General features: G+C 42.2%; 1 protein-coding gene across 1 annotated transcript in view; it reads left to right on the forward strand.

The window, feature by feature from the left end:
* The first annotated feature begins 414 nt into the window (after nucleotides 1-414).
* The window catches only part of SRMS (src-related kinase lacking C-terminal regulatory tyrosine and N-terminal myristylation sites), a 40,377-nt gene continuing 25,995 nt past the window's right edge, over nucleotides 415-14,796 (forward strand). The window contains exon 1 of the mRNA XM_089513610.1: nucleotides 415-773. Coding sequence (XP_089369736.1) covers nucleotides 415-773 — 359 coding nt within the window. The remainder of the gene's footprint in view (nucleotides 774-14,796) is intronic.

A 14,796-nucleotide genomic window follows, 5' to 3' on the forward strand; every position in this document is an offset into this window, starting at 1 on the left:
TAAGCAACAGAGTGGAAATGAGTGCTAATTTGGGTGCAGCTCAGAACATGAGCAAATCTGATAATTAAGCAAACCCCAGCTGCGGCTGCCTAGACGGATGTGTTGGCAGGCCTGCACTTGTGAGTTTAGCCTGCAGCAAACTAGTTGCACCTGATCGTCCAGTCTCACTTTTGGAACTTGGGAGTTGTCAGTAGCCAACAAGAAACACACTCTGGGATCCCAGGACTGAGAACACCATCTCATTTTGCTTTCTTGGTTTGGGAAGGGGGTAAGACGACACCAGCACTTGGATATTAGCCGATGAGACGCCTGGCAATGAAGAATCTAGAATTTTTCTTCTTTTTTCCAAGTAGACCTATGGAAGAGCACAGCTGAATCTGACATTCTCTCTCCCCCTCTCCTACATAAAAAGGGATGGACCAATTCATCCGGAAACACTTGACTTTTCTCAACACCTTCTGGAACAAATGTTTGCCCAACACGGCTCCGAATAACCACTCTTTAGATTTTTGGGAACCCATCCCGGGAGAATCCTTGCACCCCACCCTGGATCCTGATCCTGCTGAGCCCTCTTTCTCCCTCTTTGACGTGCTCCATGACTTCACAGCCAGGAAGGCAGATGAGCTGAGTGTCAACCGAGGGGACAAACTATGTGTCCTCAAAGAAGAGGGAGGGTATGTCTTAGCAAGGCGGCTTTCTGGAGACCCACTTGTGGGTTATGTCCCGGCTAATTATATCAGCAAGATCTGTCAGGAACCTGCTTCCCAACAGCCGTAAGTATCTAAATCTTTGATTGTTGCTAATGATCATTAGTTGTCTGGTACTCCTAATTACAGTTGGCCCTCCACATTTGACTTTTGCGGATTCAATTATTCAGTTTTGATTAATATGTTCTCTTTAGAAATCTCTAGGACAGGTCTTCCTGCATATCTCTATTGTCATCTTCTGCCAAAAGTCACACTGGAGGACTTACAGATTCCCAGAGAGAACACTTCTCTAGGCATTTGTAGGTCCTCCACTGCAATTTCACAGTCAACTTCAGAGGAGATTCCTAGAGAGGTGTTCTCTCAGATAAAAATTTAGTGTGTTTTTAATGTGTGGCTTTTCCATTTTCACAGGGGCCTTGTGCATGTGGAGGGTCTTCTGTATTTCTAAAATATCCTGAACTTGGTGCAGCAAGACTATGAGGAGAGGGGATGAGAAGGCAAGGTTTCAAAAGAAAGACAATTTATTGGGACTTACATAACCATCTTCAAAGGGCACTTTCAGTCTTGCAAAGCAATTTTTATTAGCAATTGCAGCTGAAAACAGTAACTCAGGCAGAATTACTGAGAATACACAGAGTTGACATAAATAAAGGGGCTCATTGAGATGTCCATGTGAGCTGGTGAAACAGCCTATGCTGGGAGCAGGGGAGTTACCCTGTTCTTTATTACTGATGGCCTGATTGTCTTTATATGTCACCTGTTGGCATAGAAGCATCCTGGAGCATAAGTCATTATTATGAGTAGCCCAATGAACTCCAAATGGTGGAAACAGGTCTAGTGAAAGCTCTGCTGACTGGTTGTTGCTCACCTCCTTATGACTGCTTTCAATTTGGACTCTTGCTTTCCGGCCTGTTAAAGAGGGTATGTTAAGTTTTACTTCTTTCCTTAGTGTGTGATGTTTGGAGATGCTTCTTATACAAATAGGTCTAAGTTGATGGTAAGTATTGGCTGGGGTTGATGTCACTGGTGGCTCCATAAATTATAGGAAGTTCATGGTATTCCTCTGTGCAGATTCTAAGCGGGAAGCTTATTTGGAAGCCTGTTTTATCCCAGGGAACAGCTCCAGGTTCTTAGACATAATCTTATAACTTCCTCTCCCTCCCAATTTTAATGTAGGAGTCAGGAAGCCGAGGCAACACACACGCAAGGCATCTAATCCTATAATTTAGTCTATTATGCTTGAGCCACATGCTCAATAATAGAATCACCAGACTTGGTGAATTATCTGATGGGACCAAAATGATGGTTTTAGTAAGGTTTTGGACCTATCCATCAATCCCTTTATTTATTTCCTACCTTCTTTCCAGATTGCAACTCAAGGAGGCCTACAAAAAGGCAGAAAATTCCAATAAAAACACATACAGTTAAAAATATACAAAATTAAGATTAAAGTCAAACATTTTAAAATTCACTCCCCCCCCCTTGCCATACATCTGTATGAGGCACATTTTGACTAAACATGAAATAGTAAGGTTGCCATTCAGAATATTTTCATGCACGTTTGAGCCCAATCAGCAAGCTTTCGCTTTTCCCCCCAGAAAATTATTGTTTTCAGTCCATTTTGCATAGAACATGGGGTGAAACAAATGTTAAGGACAGTAGGTGCTCCCAGAAAAAAATGTTTGCTTCATTCACATGATAAGTGAAATAATTCACATCAGTAGAGGCCAAGTCAGATAAATTTCCTTGTTATTTAGAGGCAAAGTGTTGTACTGATTTGAGCGGTGGGCTATGCCTTTGGAGAGCAGAGTTCAAATCCTGGCTCGGCCATGTCAACCCATTGGGTGACCTTGGGTGAGTCACACTCTCTCAACCTCAGAGGATAGCAATGGCAACCCCCCCCCCCCAGGAAACCTGCCAAAAAAAAAAAAATCCATGATAGGGTTGCCATAAGTTGGAAATGACTTGAAGACACACAACAACAACAACGACAACAACAACAACAACGACAACAGTCACCCCTTAGGGCCGCAACACTGAAAACTGGAGATGGCTGCTGTCCACAGTGGCATCACTAATTGGTGTCACTCCAGTGTGGTACCTCAAGCTGTCACTCCCAGGCAGGCAGCTGCCCCACAGGTTCAAGGAGTGGGAGCTGCAAGCAGTGGGAGGGGTGTGGTCTTGGTTGTCTCCCTCCACCCATGGAGCAAAGACAGGGGTGGAAGTGGCTTGGACTAAGTCTCCCAGGGATTCCCCTAGCCCTGTAGAAGGGGGAAGGAGAGGTGTGCAAGAGGAGGAGAATGCTGCCGCAACCACCACTGTAGTAGCTCCATCCAGCCTAACAGCCCAAACCCCCCATCACCAGAGAGTCTCAGGTGGGCAGAGAGAGGGATAGGAGGGGAGGTGTGGCAGAAGGGAAAGCAGCAGCAGGCAAGAAGGGGTGCCTGCCACCTGTCTCTTCCCCTTGGCTGCCTCACCAGCCTGCCTGTGCCCGCCAAGCTGCTGGGCACACCTCCAGCTACCAGTCAAGGTGCCTCTACCATTCACCTACTGCAGCCACTGATAGGAGTGGGGTGCTGATGCACTCTGGCTGCCCCTTCTAGGTCTAGCAGAGCAGCTGTCTGGCCTGGGAAATAGAGGTGATATTGACAGCAACAGCAATGGCAGCCTCTGCTCCCCTTCTTTACTCCCCAGGTAAGGAGCCCATGGCTGCTAATGCCACCATCACCTCCCTTTTTTGCCTGGCCAGCAGCCCTGTCAAACTCAGAAGGGGCTGCCAGGTGGCAGCAGCACTGTTCCCAGATGTCTGCCACACCTCCCCCCCCCCCCCCCCACTGCCCTGCCCAGCACTTCCTTCTGGGGCGGAGAGTGGGCAGGGCACTGGGTAGGAATATAGGACAAGGCAGTCTACTTTTGGCTCTGGTAAAGGTGGGCTGCTGCTGCCTGACAGCCCTTTCTTGGTCTGGCTGGGCTGGTGGCCATGCCAGGAAATGGAGGTCTTGGTTACTTGTTGGTTGGTTGATTGTTTTGTGCCTTCAAATTGTTTCCAACTTAGGGCGACCCTAAGGGGTTTTCTTGGCAAGATTTGTTCAAAGAGGGTTTGCCATTGCCATTGTATGAGGCTGAGAGAATGTGACTTGCTCATGATCACCCAGTGGATTTCATGGCCAAGATGAGAATTCAACCCTGAACCTCCCAACCACACAAACCACTATGTCATGCTAGGAAAGGAGTCCATGGCCGCTGCTGCTACTGTTGCCCAATGCAAAACCCCACCATGGACAGCAGAAGCACCCTGGCTGATGTAGGGGGACATCCTCGTGGGATCCCCTATTGACACACCTCCCTGTCCCTTTAATAGATTTGTGGAAGAGGGAATTTCAGCAGATATTGCTTGTAGTACAAGCAGGTAAGAAGCAACACCTGTTGAAATTTCCTCTTCTACAAATCTATTAAAGGGACAGCAGTACTAGAAAGCAATGGGAAGATTATTCAAAGTATGACTTCTTACTTTGTCAGACTTGCTTTCTCCATATTTTTAAGTGTCTGGTAGATTTTTAAGACCAACATTTCTGGAAGAGCTTGGCATGGAGCCTAGCAAACCTCCTCTAAAGAAACTTGCAAAGAAAATCCTATGATATATTTGCCTTAGGGTTGCCATACGTCAGAAACTACTTGAAGGCACACAACAATAACAACAGATCACTGAGGCTCGTATGCTACCCTTGCCACAGGTTATCACTGGAACTCATACCTTTATGAATTCATCACTAAGGTTATTTGTGATGCTAGGACACAGTCCTGTCACTGGGGAAGTAATAATCAAGAAAAGCGTTGCTGAGTAGAACATGAATTTATTTCACGACTGAGTAAATGCTGCCTAGTATTAAGCATTTCGGGCAAACAAAATAGTAAAAGGTCTGGAAACCATGCCCTATGAAGAGGGACTTAGGGAGCTGGGGATGTTTAGCCTGGAGAAGAGAAGGTTATAATAGCCCTGTTAAAATATTTGAAGGGATGTCATATTGAGAATGGAGCAAGCTTGCTTTCTGCTGCTCCAGAGACTAGAACATGGAATAATGGATTCAAACTACAGGAAAAGAGATTCCACCTAAATTTTAGGAAGAACTTCCTGACAATAAGATCTGTTTGATAGTGGAAACTACTGCATCAGAGTCTCCTTCTCTGGAGGCTTTTGAACAGAGTCTGGATGACCATCTGTTGAGAATGCTTGGATTGTGTATTCCTGCATGGCAGGGGGTTGGACTGGATAGCCCTCAATATCTTTTCCAACTCTACGATTCTATGATGCTAGGTCAAGGGGTGCCCTATTCTGTTTTAAGAAGAAGTGGAAGCTGCTTAGAGTACAGACAGATGTGTTGTCTAGAGCATCGTGATTAGGTCAAGAAAATGGCAAAGGGATTCTTCCTATGCAAAATATTAATCTTGTTCTGAACATCTGGATCCTCTTCTTCTGCCTGTATTCAGTGTGGAATGGCACAAAGGGCAAATGCTTGCCTAATAAAATGGTCCATAGTCATTGCTGTTTTTTGGCTTTGTTTTGTTCATTGTTTATTATTGTTCCTCTCCTCAGTGGCACCATATTCTGTACTCCCACCAGATCCACTGACCTGAAAGTAAAAATGGTACCATCTTCAAGGAACCAATGTAGCCCACTCTAGGCAACCCACAACCATCTTGACTATTCCTCTGTTATCTTGGCTATAAGAGCAACGGGGAACAGGGGGTGGATGGAAGGGAGGCAGAAATAAAGAGGTAGAGTAAGCTCTTCAAAATGCTTGTTCCTTTGTCTTATTTGATTGTGCATCTACACTACAGAAATAATTGAGTTTGACATTACTTTAAGGGCTGTAGTTCCATCCTATGGAATCCTGGGATTTGCAGATTTTCAAGGTCTTAAGCCTTCTCTGACAAAAAGTGCTGGTGCCTCACAAAACCACAAATTCCAGGGTTCTGTAGGTGGAGCCACAGCAGTTAAAGTTGTGTTAAAGTGCATTATTTCTACATTGTAGATGCACCCATTCTTAGCTATCACAAACTTACTTTTTATTAAATCCTAAATCTGGCAAATTTTCAAGGTTGGAAACATAGATTATGAAAAAAGCATTTTCACATTAAAATTCAATAATGATTTATTCCCTTCCCTGTCCATTCATATAGGATCTAATTTGAAGATGTAAAGTATCCTATCAAAAATTAAGAATAGAGAAACATGAGCTGAGTTTGGACCCAAATCGTATATTTCATTGGTCAGATCATATAGGCATACATATGAAAAGCTGCAGCCACAAACTGAAGCAATCAACTACATGAATTAGATCTGCATTTAGTGTTAAAAATCTTGTGTTTTTATTCTTAAACACTCAGAATTTCAAACGGGAGATTTTAAAAACCAACACATGAATTCAAAATAAGAGAATTTGGGTAAATATGATCCCATAAATGTTTTGAGAGTGTATGGGGGTGGAGATTGTCCTCACAAAATTAATTTCAAATTTAATAAATTTACCGTGGCATTTGAATTCCTTCCCTCTTGCTAATTATAAGATACAATAACAGGGAAGAGGAAGTAAATGTATCTTATGCACTACAAACAAAAAACATATGCTAAGCAGTCACATTTCCATGTTAAAGCGAAACCCATCCAGAGCCACAAGTGTAATGGCTTGTGATGGATGTGGTTTTGACCTGCCAGTTTCAATGGCAAATACTGCTCATGGGTGCTATGTGACCTGTTCGATGCGTGGACTTTGGGTGACTTCCCTAACCAGCTGGATGAGAAACTATTTGGATGGACTCATGTTGTCTTATCATGGTGACTCAGCCTCTGTTTGCAAAGCATTTTAAGCCCAAAAGTATGGCATCATAAACAACTGTGTCAATGCTTCATGGTTCATGTTGCCCATTCACTTTGCCATCAGATAAGCAAGTAAACAACTCAAGAAGGGATAACTTCATATGACACCTGAACCCAGAATTATGGTTAAGTTCACCCTGCAAATTCATGATCCATAGGGCGATACAAACACTGGTTTAAACCTGTTCAAACAAAAATCTACCAAACAGTGATACCTTATTGGTCAACCGAAATGCACAATATACTTGTTGCAAGCTTTCAAAGCTCCACTGGCTTCTTCATCAGGCAAGATGTTACAAACCAAACAAAAAATGTAGATGTTAGTAAGATCCCTGCATGTTGTTGTTTCTAGTTAAGATGGTATGAGGAGGGTAAATTTTGCAGGCTCGCTCCTCCTACTCCTTTTGGCCATATGGGAATTAGGAGTTTAACAAGGTCCAGGAAATTTAAAGTCCATTTGCATGTTAACTGGCGTTTTAAACATGGTTTGCAATCCTGGCTTGTCTGGGGACATCAATCGAGCCATAGTCCCAAGTTTGAATGTCATGTGAAGTTATCCCATCCTACGTTTGTTATCCTGCTATGCAAAACAAAGGCTCTATGCACAACAAACATGCAAACATGGTCATGAGATTAATTTTTCTGATATGTTAAACAGAGGGTATAAATTACCAGGATAGGTGCTTTTATGACGGTGAAGTGGTAGCCTCAATTGATGGACTACTCCAGGAAGGACACAGCTGCTTTAGCAAGCAGCCCTCTTCAGATCATTCTATGGAATCTTGCCCTTTGTGGTTTGGTGAAGGAGTAGAGCTCTCTGGTTCAGAATCCTAAATACCCCTTTCTAAATGGCAAATATCAAGATTCCTTCAGATGTTGTCATGACAGTTAAAGCAGAATCATAGCACTATAGCTCTGCAGTTTTTCTGGAGCCAGTGTGCTGCAGCGGTTTGAATGGTGAACACTAGAAGACCAGGATTCAAATCCCCTCTTGGCCATGGAAAGCCACTGGGGTGATCTTTGGCAAGTCACACTCTCTTAGGACCTTATCGCACACACAATTTTAAACGTTCTGGGGACGGAAGGAGGACACTTGTGTGCGCATGCGTGCTGCAGAAAACAGAGTTTATCGCACATGAATACGTCCTCCAAGAGGCCCTGTTTCGTCCCCCGGCGCGCACCCGTTCGCGTCCAGTCCTGATGGGCGTGATTTAAAAAATCACGCCCGTCAGGACTGGACGCGAACGGGTGCGCACCGGGGGACGGAACAGGGCCTCTTGGAGGACGTATTCGTGTGCGATAAACTCCGTTTTCTTCAGCACGCGCGCCCACATGAGTGTCCTCCTTCCATCCCCAAAATGTGTGTGCAATAAGGTACCTAGCCTTAGAGGAGGGCAAACCACAGATGCTGGCGAAACAGCAGGAAAAAATTCTTCTAGAACATGGCCACGTAGCCCGAAAAACCCACAAAAAATGATTGATGCTGGCTGTGAAAGCCTTCGACTTCAACACGCTGTTCTACATCCAGCAGTTCTAGGAGGTGGCATCCCCACCAAGAGCAAGCCCAAAGCTAACCTGCCACTTAAAACCAAAATACTCCAATAAGAACAGCTTTTTATAATGTATTGTTGTTGGGATAATCCATTTCCGTTGCCTCTCCCAGAATTGTGAGAATTGCAGCTAAGCTCAGAGAGGAAAGGAAGGCCAAAGGAGGTGGCAGGTAAAGCCCTGTCAACTCAACACTGCAAGACTTGGCTCCTTTATGCCACTGCATGGCTCCCTCATAGAAACTAGGCTTGCTGGATTGAAAATTTAATATGGCTCCTGTACCTTTAATCATGCAAAAGAGGGCATTACAACAGTTAATGCTTGTTACCTGGTTGCATGTCAAGCAATGTCTGCTGAAATTCCCTCTTGTTGTTGTTGTTGTGTGCCTTATGGTGACCCGAAGGCAAACCTACCATGGGATTTTCTTGGCAAGGTGTGTTTGACAGTGGTTAGCCTTTCCCTTCCTCTGAGGATGAGAGTGTGTGACTTGCCCAAGGTCACTCATGGCCTAGCTGAGATTTGAACCCTCATCTCCAGAGTCATAGTCCAACATTCAATCCACTATACCTTTGCTTTAATGTATTCCATTATGAATCTGTTTTATGTTCAACTTCCATTAATGAAATACAGGTTGAATCTCCCTTATCCAGAACTCCAGAATCCAAAACATATTCCAAAATCCAAAACTGTCCACATGGATGGCTGAGACAGTGACATCTTTGCTTTCTGACGGTTCAGTGAACATATCCTTGGTTTCATGCACAAACTTTTTAAAAAAATATTGTGTACCAAATTAGCTTCTGGCTACATTTTTAAGGTGTATAGGAAACATTAATGAATTTCATGTTTAAACTTGGGTCCCTTCTCCAAGATATCTCATTAGGTATATGCAAATATTGCAAAATCCAAAAAACCCCTCCAAAATCCAAAATACTTCTGCTCCCAGGAATTTCAGCCAAGGGAGACTCAGCCTGCATTTAATGCTATAGATAGATAGATAGATAGATAGATAGATAGATAGATAGATAGATAGATAGATAGATAGGGTTCAGACTTGAAGTCTGAGGTGACAACAGAGGATAAGGAGAGTTTGTGTCCAGTGTGAATTGACATGGCATAATATTCTCAACAAGAATCTTGAGGGCATATAGTAGGTCCCCACCGTGGAAATATTTATAAATGGTAGCAACTGTGTTTTAGAAAAAATCTTAAATGCTGTGAAGAAGCAGGTAGAACAAGGGGGGTCTCTTGAACTGTTGCTATGCATCATAAAGGCTGCATTTGCACTGCAGAATTAATGGAGTTTGACAACACTTTAACTGCCATAGCTCAATGCTATGTAATTCTGGGATGTGTAGTTTTGTCAGATATTTATATATCTCAGAGAGGTGCCACAACAAACTATAAATTCCAGGATTCCACTATCTCTGCAGTGTGGCAGCAGCTGAACATGGAGATACTTTCTACAGTACTCACTATTGTATGACTAGCTTACTTCTTGTATGACTGGAGTCAGCATGGTGTAATGGTTTGAGAGCTGGAAAACAGGGTTCAAATACCAGCTCAGCCATGAAAAGCCACAGCCAAAGGTGACCTTGGGCAGTGACACTCTCTCAGCCAAGAAAACCCCAGGACAGGGTCACCATAAATCAGAAATGACCTGAAGGTACACAAGCTTACTTAATCTTACAAACTCATTTTACAAATCTGTCCAATTAAAAGTAGTGCCATCCTCATAAAACCACTATTCTTGAGACACATCAAAGATCAAGCCCAACCTAAGGTGTTTTTATGCCTGAAATAAAGCAGCAAATGGTGCCACGCATACACCCATAGACCAGTCAAGCTATATATTATCTCAATTGAGCATACCTATTTTCACTGCTGAAGTAGAAAACCCCACAAGGGACTATTCCCTATTCCAGCAGACAATGTATGTGGATGTACATATAAAATTTATTATTTTATTTGCATCTTGCCTTTCTCCCAAGGATGGAATGCAAGGCATTTACATCCTATTAAATGCTATAAACTACATTCAGTTATAAACATAAAATGATATCTTCATATACTGCAGCATTACAGAGATGAAAACGGAGACACACGTGACTAATGGAGTCAAGATGGCTAGGGAGAAGACAAGTTAGGAAAGACTGCAGCTGTTTGCTTTTGCCTGAGACTACTGGGAAATATAAGGTTCTGCCCCCTTCCTCTCCTTCCCAACTGAGTTCAGTGAATGCAAACTACTTATGCACTTTGCACTCAAATTGCAGCAAGTGAAGCAAACTGAAGGCAAAGAAAGAGGAAGAGAGAGAAACTGGGACATTTTAACAGCAGCTGAAAATGTGGGAAAACAGAGGATTAATTAATACTGTCCTTACCAAATTGGAACAGTTCAACAGTCTGTATCTTACCAGACACTTTAAAATGTCATCTTAATAAATACATTAAATACATTAAACATTAAAAATCTAACACATCCATTTACACACATTTAGTTATTAAAACAATTCTCCCCTGCGCCTGCCAAATGGACTGTACCAGCACATTTTAGTGCACTTAAAATGATGAAAAATCACTTCTGCCTACATTTTGGCAGATTTTCAGCTGGTTTTTTCTTTTGGCTTTTTAATCCCTGAAATTTCAGGAGAGGGCCCTTGGAATTAAGGGAATCAAACCACTGCATTTTCAGGTGGTTTTGGAAGCTTGGGACTGTTTGGGGGCAATGTTTGGGCAAAAATCGACCCATAATGTTTTTAAAAATTTGAGGAGGTCTGGCAGTTTTCAGGGGTCACGCCTAAAGGTCCCAAGCTATGGACTGCACTTTGCCCACCCTTGTATTAAAAGTATGCATTGATATTTGCCCATCTCCCTCTGCTTTCTAAGGACATTCCATGATCTTGAAGCAGTCACCAAAAAATATCCTGCCCCTATGGAACATACATCTGACCTTGATGGGGCTGAGATGTCAACCTCTCCAGCAAATCTTAAAACATGTGAAGACTCACATCTGTGGTCCTTCTGATCATCTAAACCTGAGCCATACAGAGGTTTATTCAGCAGCAGCAGCAATAATAGGGAAATATTGGCTGAGATCCTACATAGTCAATTATTATTATTATTATTAACCTTTATTTATGAAGTGCTGTAAATTTACACAGCGCTGTACATGCAATCTTTTTAGTTAGATGGTTCCCTGCCCTCGGGCTTACAATCTAAAAAGACATGACACAGAAGGAGAAGGGAGTGGTGGAGGGAAAGGATAAGAGGTCCAGCAGTTCCTCTCTACCTCCGAGGCCTGGACCAAGGCAGATGTTACAGTATCCTCTCTGCGCCCCTCTGAGCTACCTCAACAGCCAGCAGCCACTCTGAATAAGAGAACTATTCTGCTTATGATCAAGGTGCAGAAGAATGATGTTTGCAGCCATCTCCTATCACCAATCTGTGGCACAATAAAATTTTCTGGCAATTCCTGCCTCCAACTGCAGATGACTGATGAGGATGGGGCTGGAAATGTCATCCTGCTGTGCCCTGTTCACCAGCAAAACAGAGCTCCACTGTGAAGTCAAAGGCTTTCGCGTCCGGCATTCATAGTTTTTTGTGGGTTTTTCAGGCTTTGGGGCCATGTTCTAGAAGAGTTTATTCCTGACGTTTTGACAGCATCTGTGGCTGGCATCTTTAGAGAATGCGTTCTCTAAAGATGCCAGCCACTGAATATAGAAAAAATATAGATCGATAACTCTGTGGACCATTTGCAACTGCAATACAGAATGCTAGTCCTTATTTATACATACAGTCCGATAAGTAAAATTTACTGCCTTTCCTTAACACTCACTTTCAGTTGCCTGAGTCAGACAGTGTCACTGTGCTGTCAGGTCGAGGATCATCTCTAAACACCAATAACAGTATCATAGAATCATGAGTTGGGAGACTACAATGGTGATCCAGACCAACCCCCATCTGCCATGCAGGAAGACACAAATCAAAGCACTCCCGACAGATGGCCACCCACTACATTTGGATAAATACTCACAACAAGAAAACTGATACACTACAGAAAGCAGTCAAATAGCAAAATACTTGACCAGACTGAGAAAAATATCTGAGTGGAAATTCCATTCTGAACAAATTATGTTTTTAAAAAATGCTTCTCTAATCCATAAACAATGAAGGGACAATAAATGTCTTCATCAGTTTGTATCATAATGGAAATTTTCATAAACCTGTGTAATTTTGATTAGATATTTCTATGGGATGGTGCTATTTGGTTGTGTTTTGCAGAATATCAATTTTCTTGTTTAGGAATATTCAGGAATATGATTATTATTCACAACTCTTTACTATTTATATTTGATGTATTTTTATACAGCCTAGTGCAACATTTTAATAGAATTTAACTTCATAGTTCATTGGCCCTATTTTTTTTTCTTATTTGGGGCCATTTACACTTAGGTTTTTGTCCCAAGGAGATTGGGCTCTCCATGGTGACACAACACCGAATCAATGTTCCCACTATGGTTTGTGTGCCTGAATTTCTCCGTGGCATTTAAACCCTGGTCGACATTCATACATGCACCAGATTGATTCAAAATGGAAGTGCCTCAATTTCCGGAAATTATACCAAGCAATCTGGATCAATTTGGTAGTGTACTCACACTACTGAAGATCTGGATGCTCCAGACCTTTAAAAAGATGTGGTAAGGGACCCGCTGTCAAATACACCAGGTAAGTGTGTTTCTCCATGGTCCCCCTGTAAACAGCACTGGGTACATTCAGAGCCAGTGTGATTGTAGCAGAAATAACTTGTTTCATACCAGGTTATTTCCATAGTGTTAATGGGGCCTTTGTATGCTTTGAGGTGGATTCTGGGTTTTTTTACTCAGTGGTTTATTGTGTAAGGCTCAGAGCTGGGGAGTTTTAACCATGGGAATCTAGATTGCCTTTGGGCATCTCTCAGTTACGAATCAAGGAGTGACATTTGTAATGCAAATGAGCCTCTTAGTCAATGGAGAGTAAAGTTCACATAATAGAAGCCTTCATGAAGCTACAAAACAGTGATACCTTTACTCAAACAACCAAAATGCACAAAACACATAATGAAGCTTTCGAAGAGCCATTGAATTCTTCATCAGGCAAAGGTGTTAAAAATCATACAGAAGGGGGGGAAATATGACGATGCTAGTCACAGGCCTTCATTTTGTCAAGATGTTATTGGTGTGTTGAGGTGCATAGATATCCCTCCAAAGCATATCAGCACAGAACAATATTTTTACCATTTTCCAAACATATTTAAATACTCTTTCCATCCCCACTCCATTGCTACGGTCTCCGCCCCAAACCATTATGCTAAAAGATAGACGCTAAGCATATGTATGAGAACAGGAAGCAAGACATGTAAATGTTTCACTGTTTGGGAAATTGCCTTGGGAAATCCACCTTCCTCTTCATGTCCATTTCCCCTTTGTAAAACCATAGCCACCAACTGCAACAGGAGGACTGTTGTAATCTTGAACTGCACCGTGGAAATGTCCTAACTAACCTGGTTTGTAAAAAAGATTAGGAGTTAACTTGATGAGAAACTGTGAGCAGATAAGTAGTAGTAAATGTTGGGGAAAGAGTCTGGAAATTCATGTTTTTACTAAGAAAGGCATTTCAACATTAGAGCAAGTGCATCTTAATTAGGAACATTAACTTTATTCCTTAGGCGGTGGAACTGCAACCTTTTAGCTTGCATCTGTACTGCAGAAATAATGCACTTTGACACTGCTTTGACTGCCATGGCTCCATCCTTTGGAATCTTGGGATTTGTAGTTTGTTGTGGCACCAGAGCTCTCTGACAGAGAATGGTAAATATCTCAAAAACTACAAATCCCAGAATTCCATAGCATTGAGCCACAGCAGTGAAAGCAGTGCCAAACTGCATTATTTTGGGAGTGTGGATTACACCTTAAGTCATTTTGAGTGATTAATTGTTAGTTGGAGGAAATGATCGACTCGAGACCCTTCAGTGGTGCTGCACACAAACATCTGGTTTTGTGATGCTATCAAGAGAGAAATGCTCCTGGGGAAAGGAAAAATTGAGATCTCTCTCCCTTTGCCCTCTCCAAGGGTAGTAGCAATGACAGCCCAACAAGCTTATTTCCTAACTTTTGGGAGTGAATAAGAAGATCGTACATTTGGGGTTGCTTCCTCTCAGATTCCCTCATTAATCATGCTATTTGGGCCCCAGATAAGAGCGGTGCCCAACAACACCTGTTATTGAAAATGCCAGAGTCCCACAGTTACTCGTAAATCATAATTCCTGTATGCCATTGAATGTGATGCTAATAGCTGTGACATAAACAACTAGCAAAATTAAAATTATACCTTCAAATCACAATATCATACACACAATCTAAATGTATTTATATAAACATAGTGAAGATTTGTTTTAAATGTGGTTTTTAACAAAATTTTAAAAGAATTTTAATTTTTTAAAAAATATATATTTTAAAATTTAAAAATTTGAAATTTAAAAAATTCTGGGGCCTCTCCTTTCTCCTCTCACGGAGCTTCACCCAACTTATTACTTTATATGCTTAAACTGATTGGTCAGACATCAGGTTTGTGGAAGGAATAATGGAACTGGAAGTCAGCAAATCACCTTGAATGTCCCTGGTTTGG

This window comes from Sceloporus occidentalis, unplaced genomic scaffold (assembly GCF_023333645.1).
Source record: "Sceloporus occidentalis isolate IW3139 unplaced genomic scaffold, rSceOcc1.0.p SCAF_3, whole genome shotgun sequence".
Lineage (NCBI taxonomy): Eukaryota > Metazoa > Chordata > Lepidosauria > Squamata > Phrynosomatidae > Sceloporus > Sceloporus occidentalis.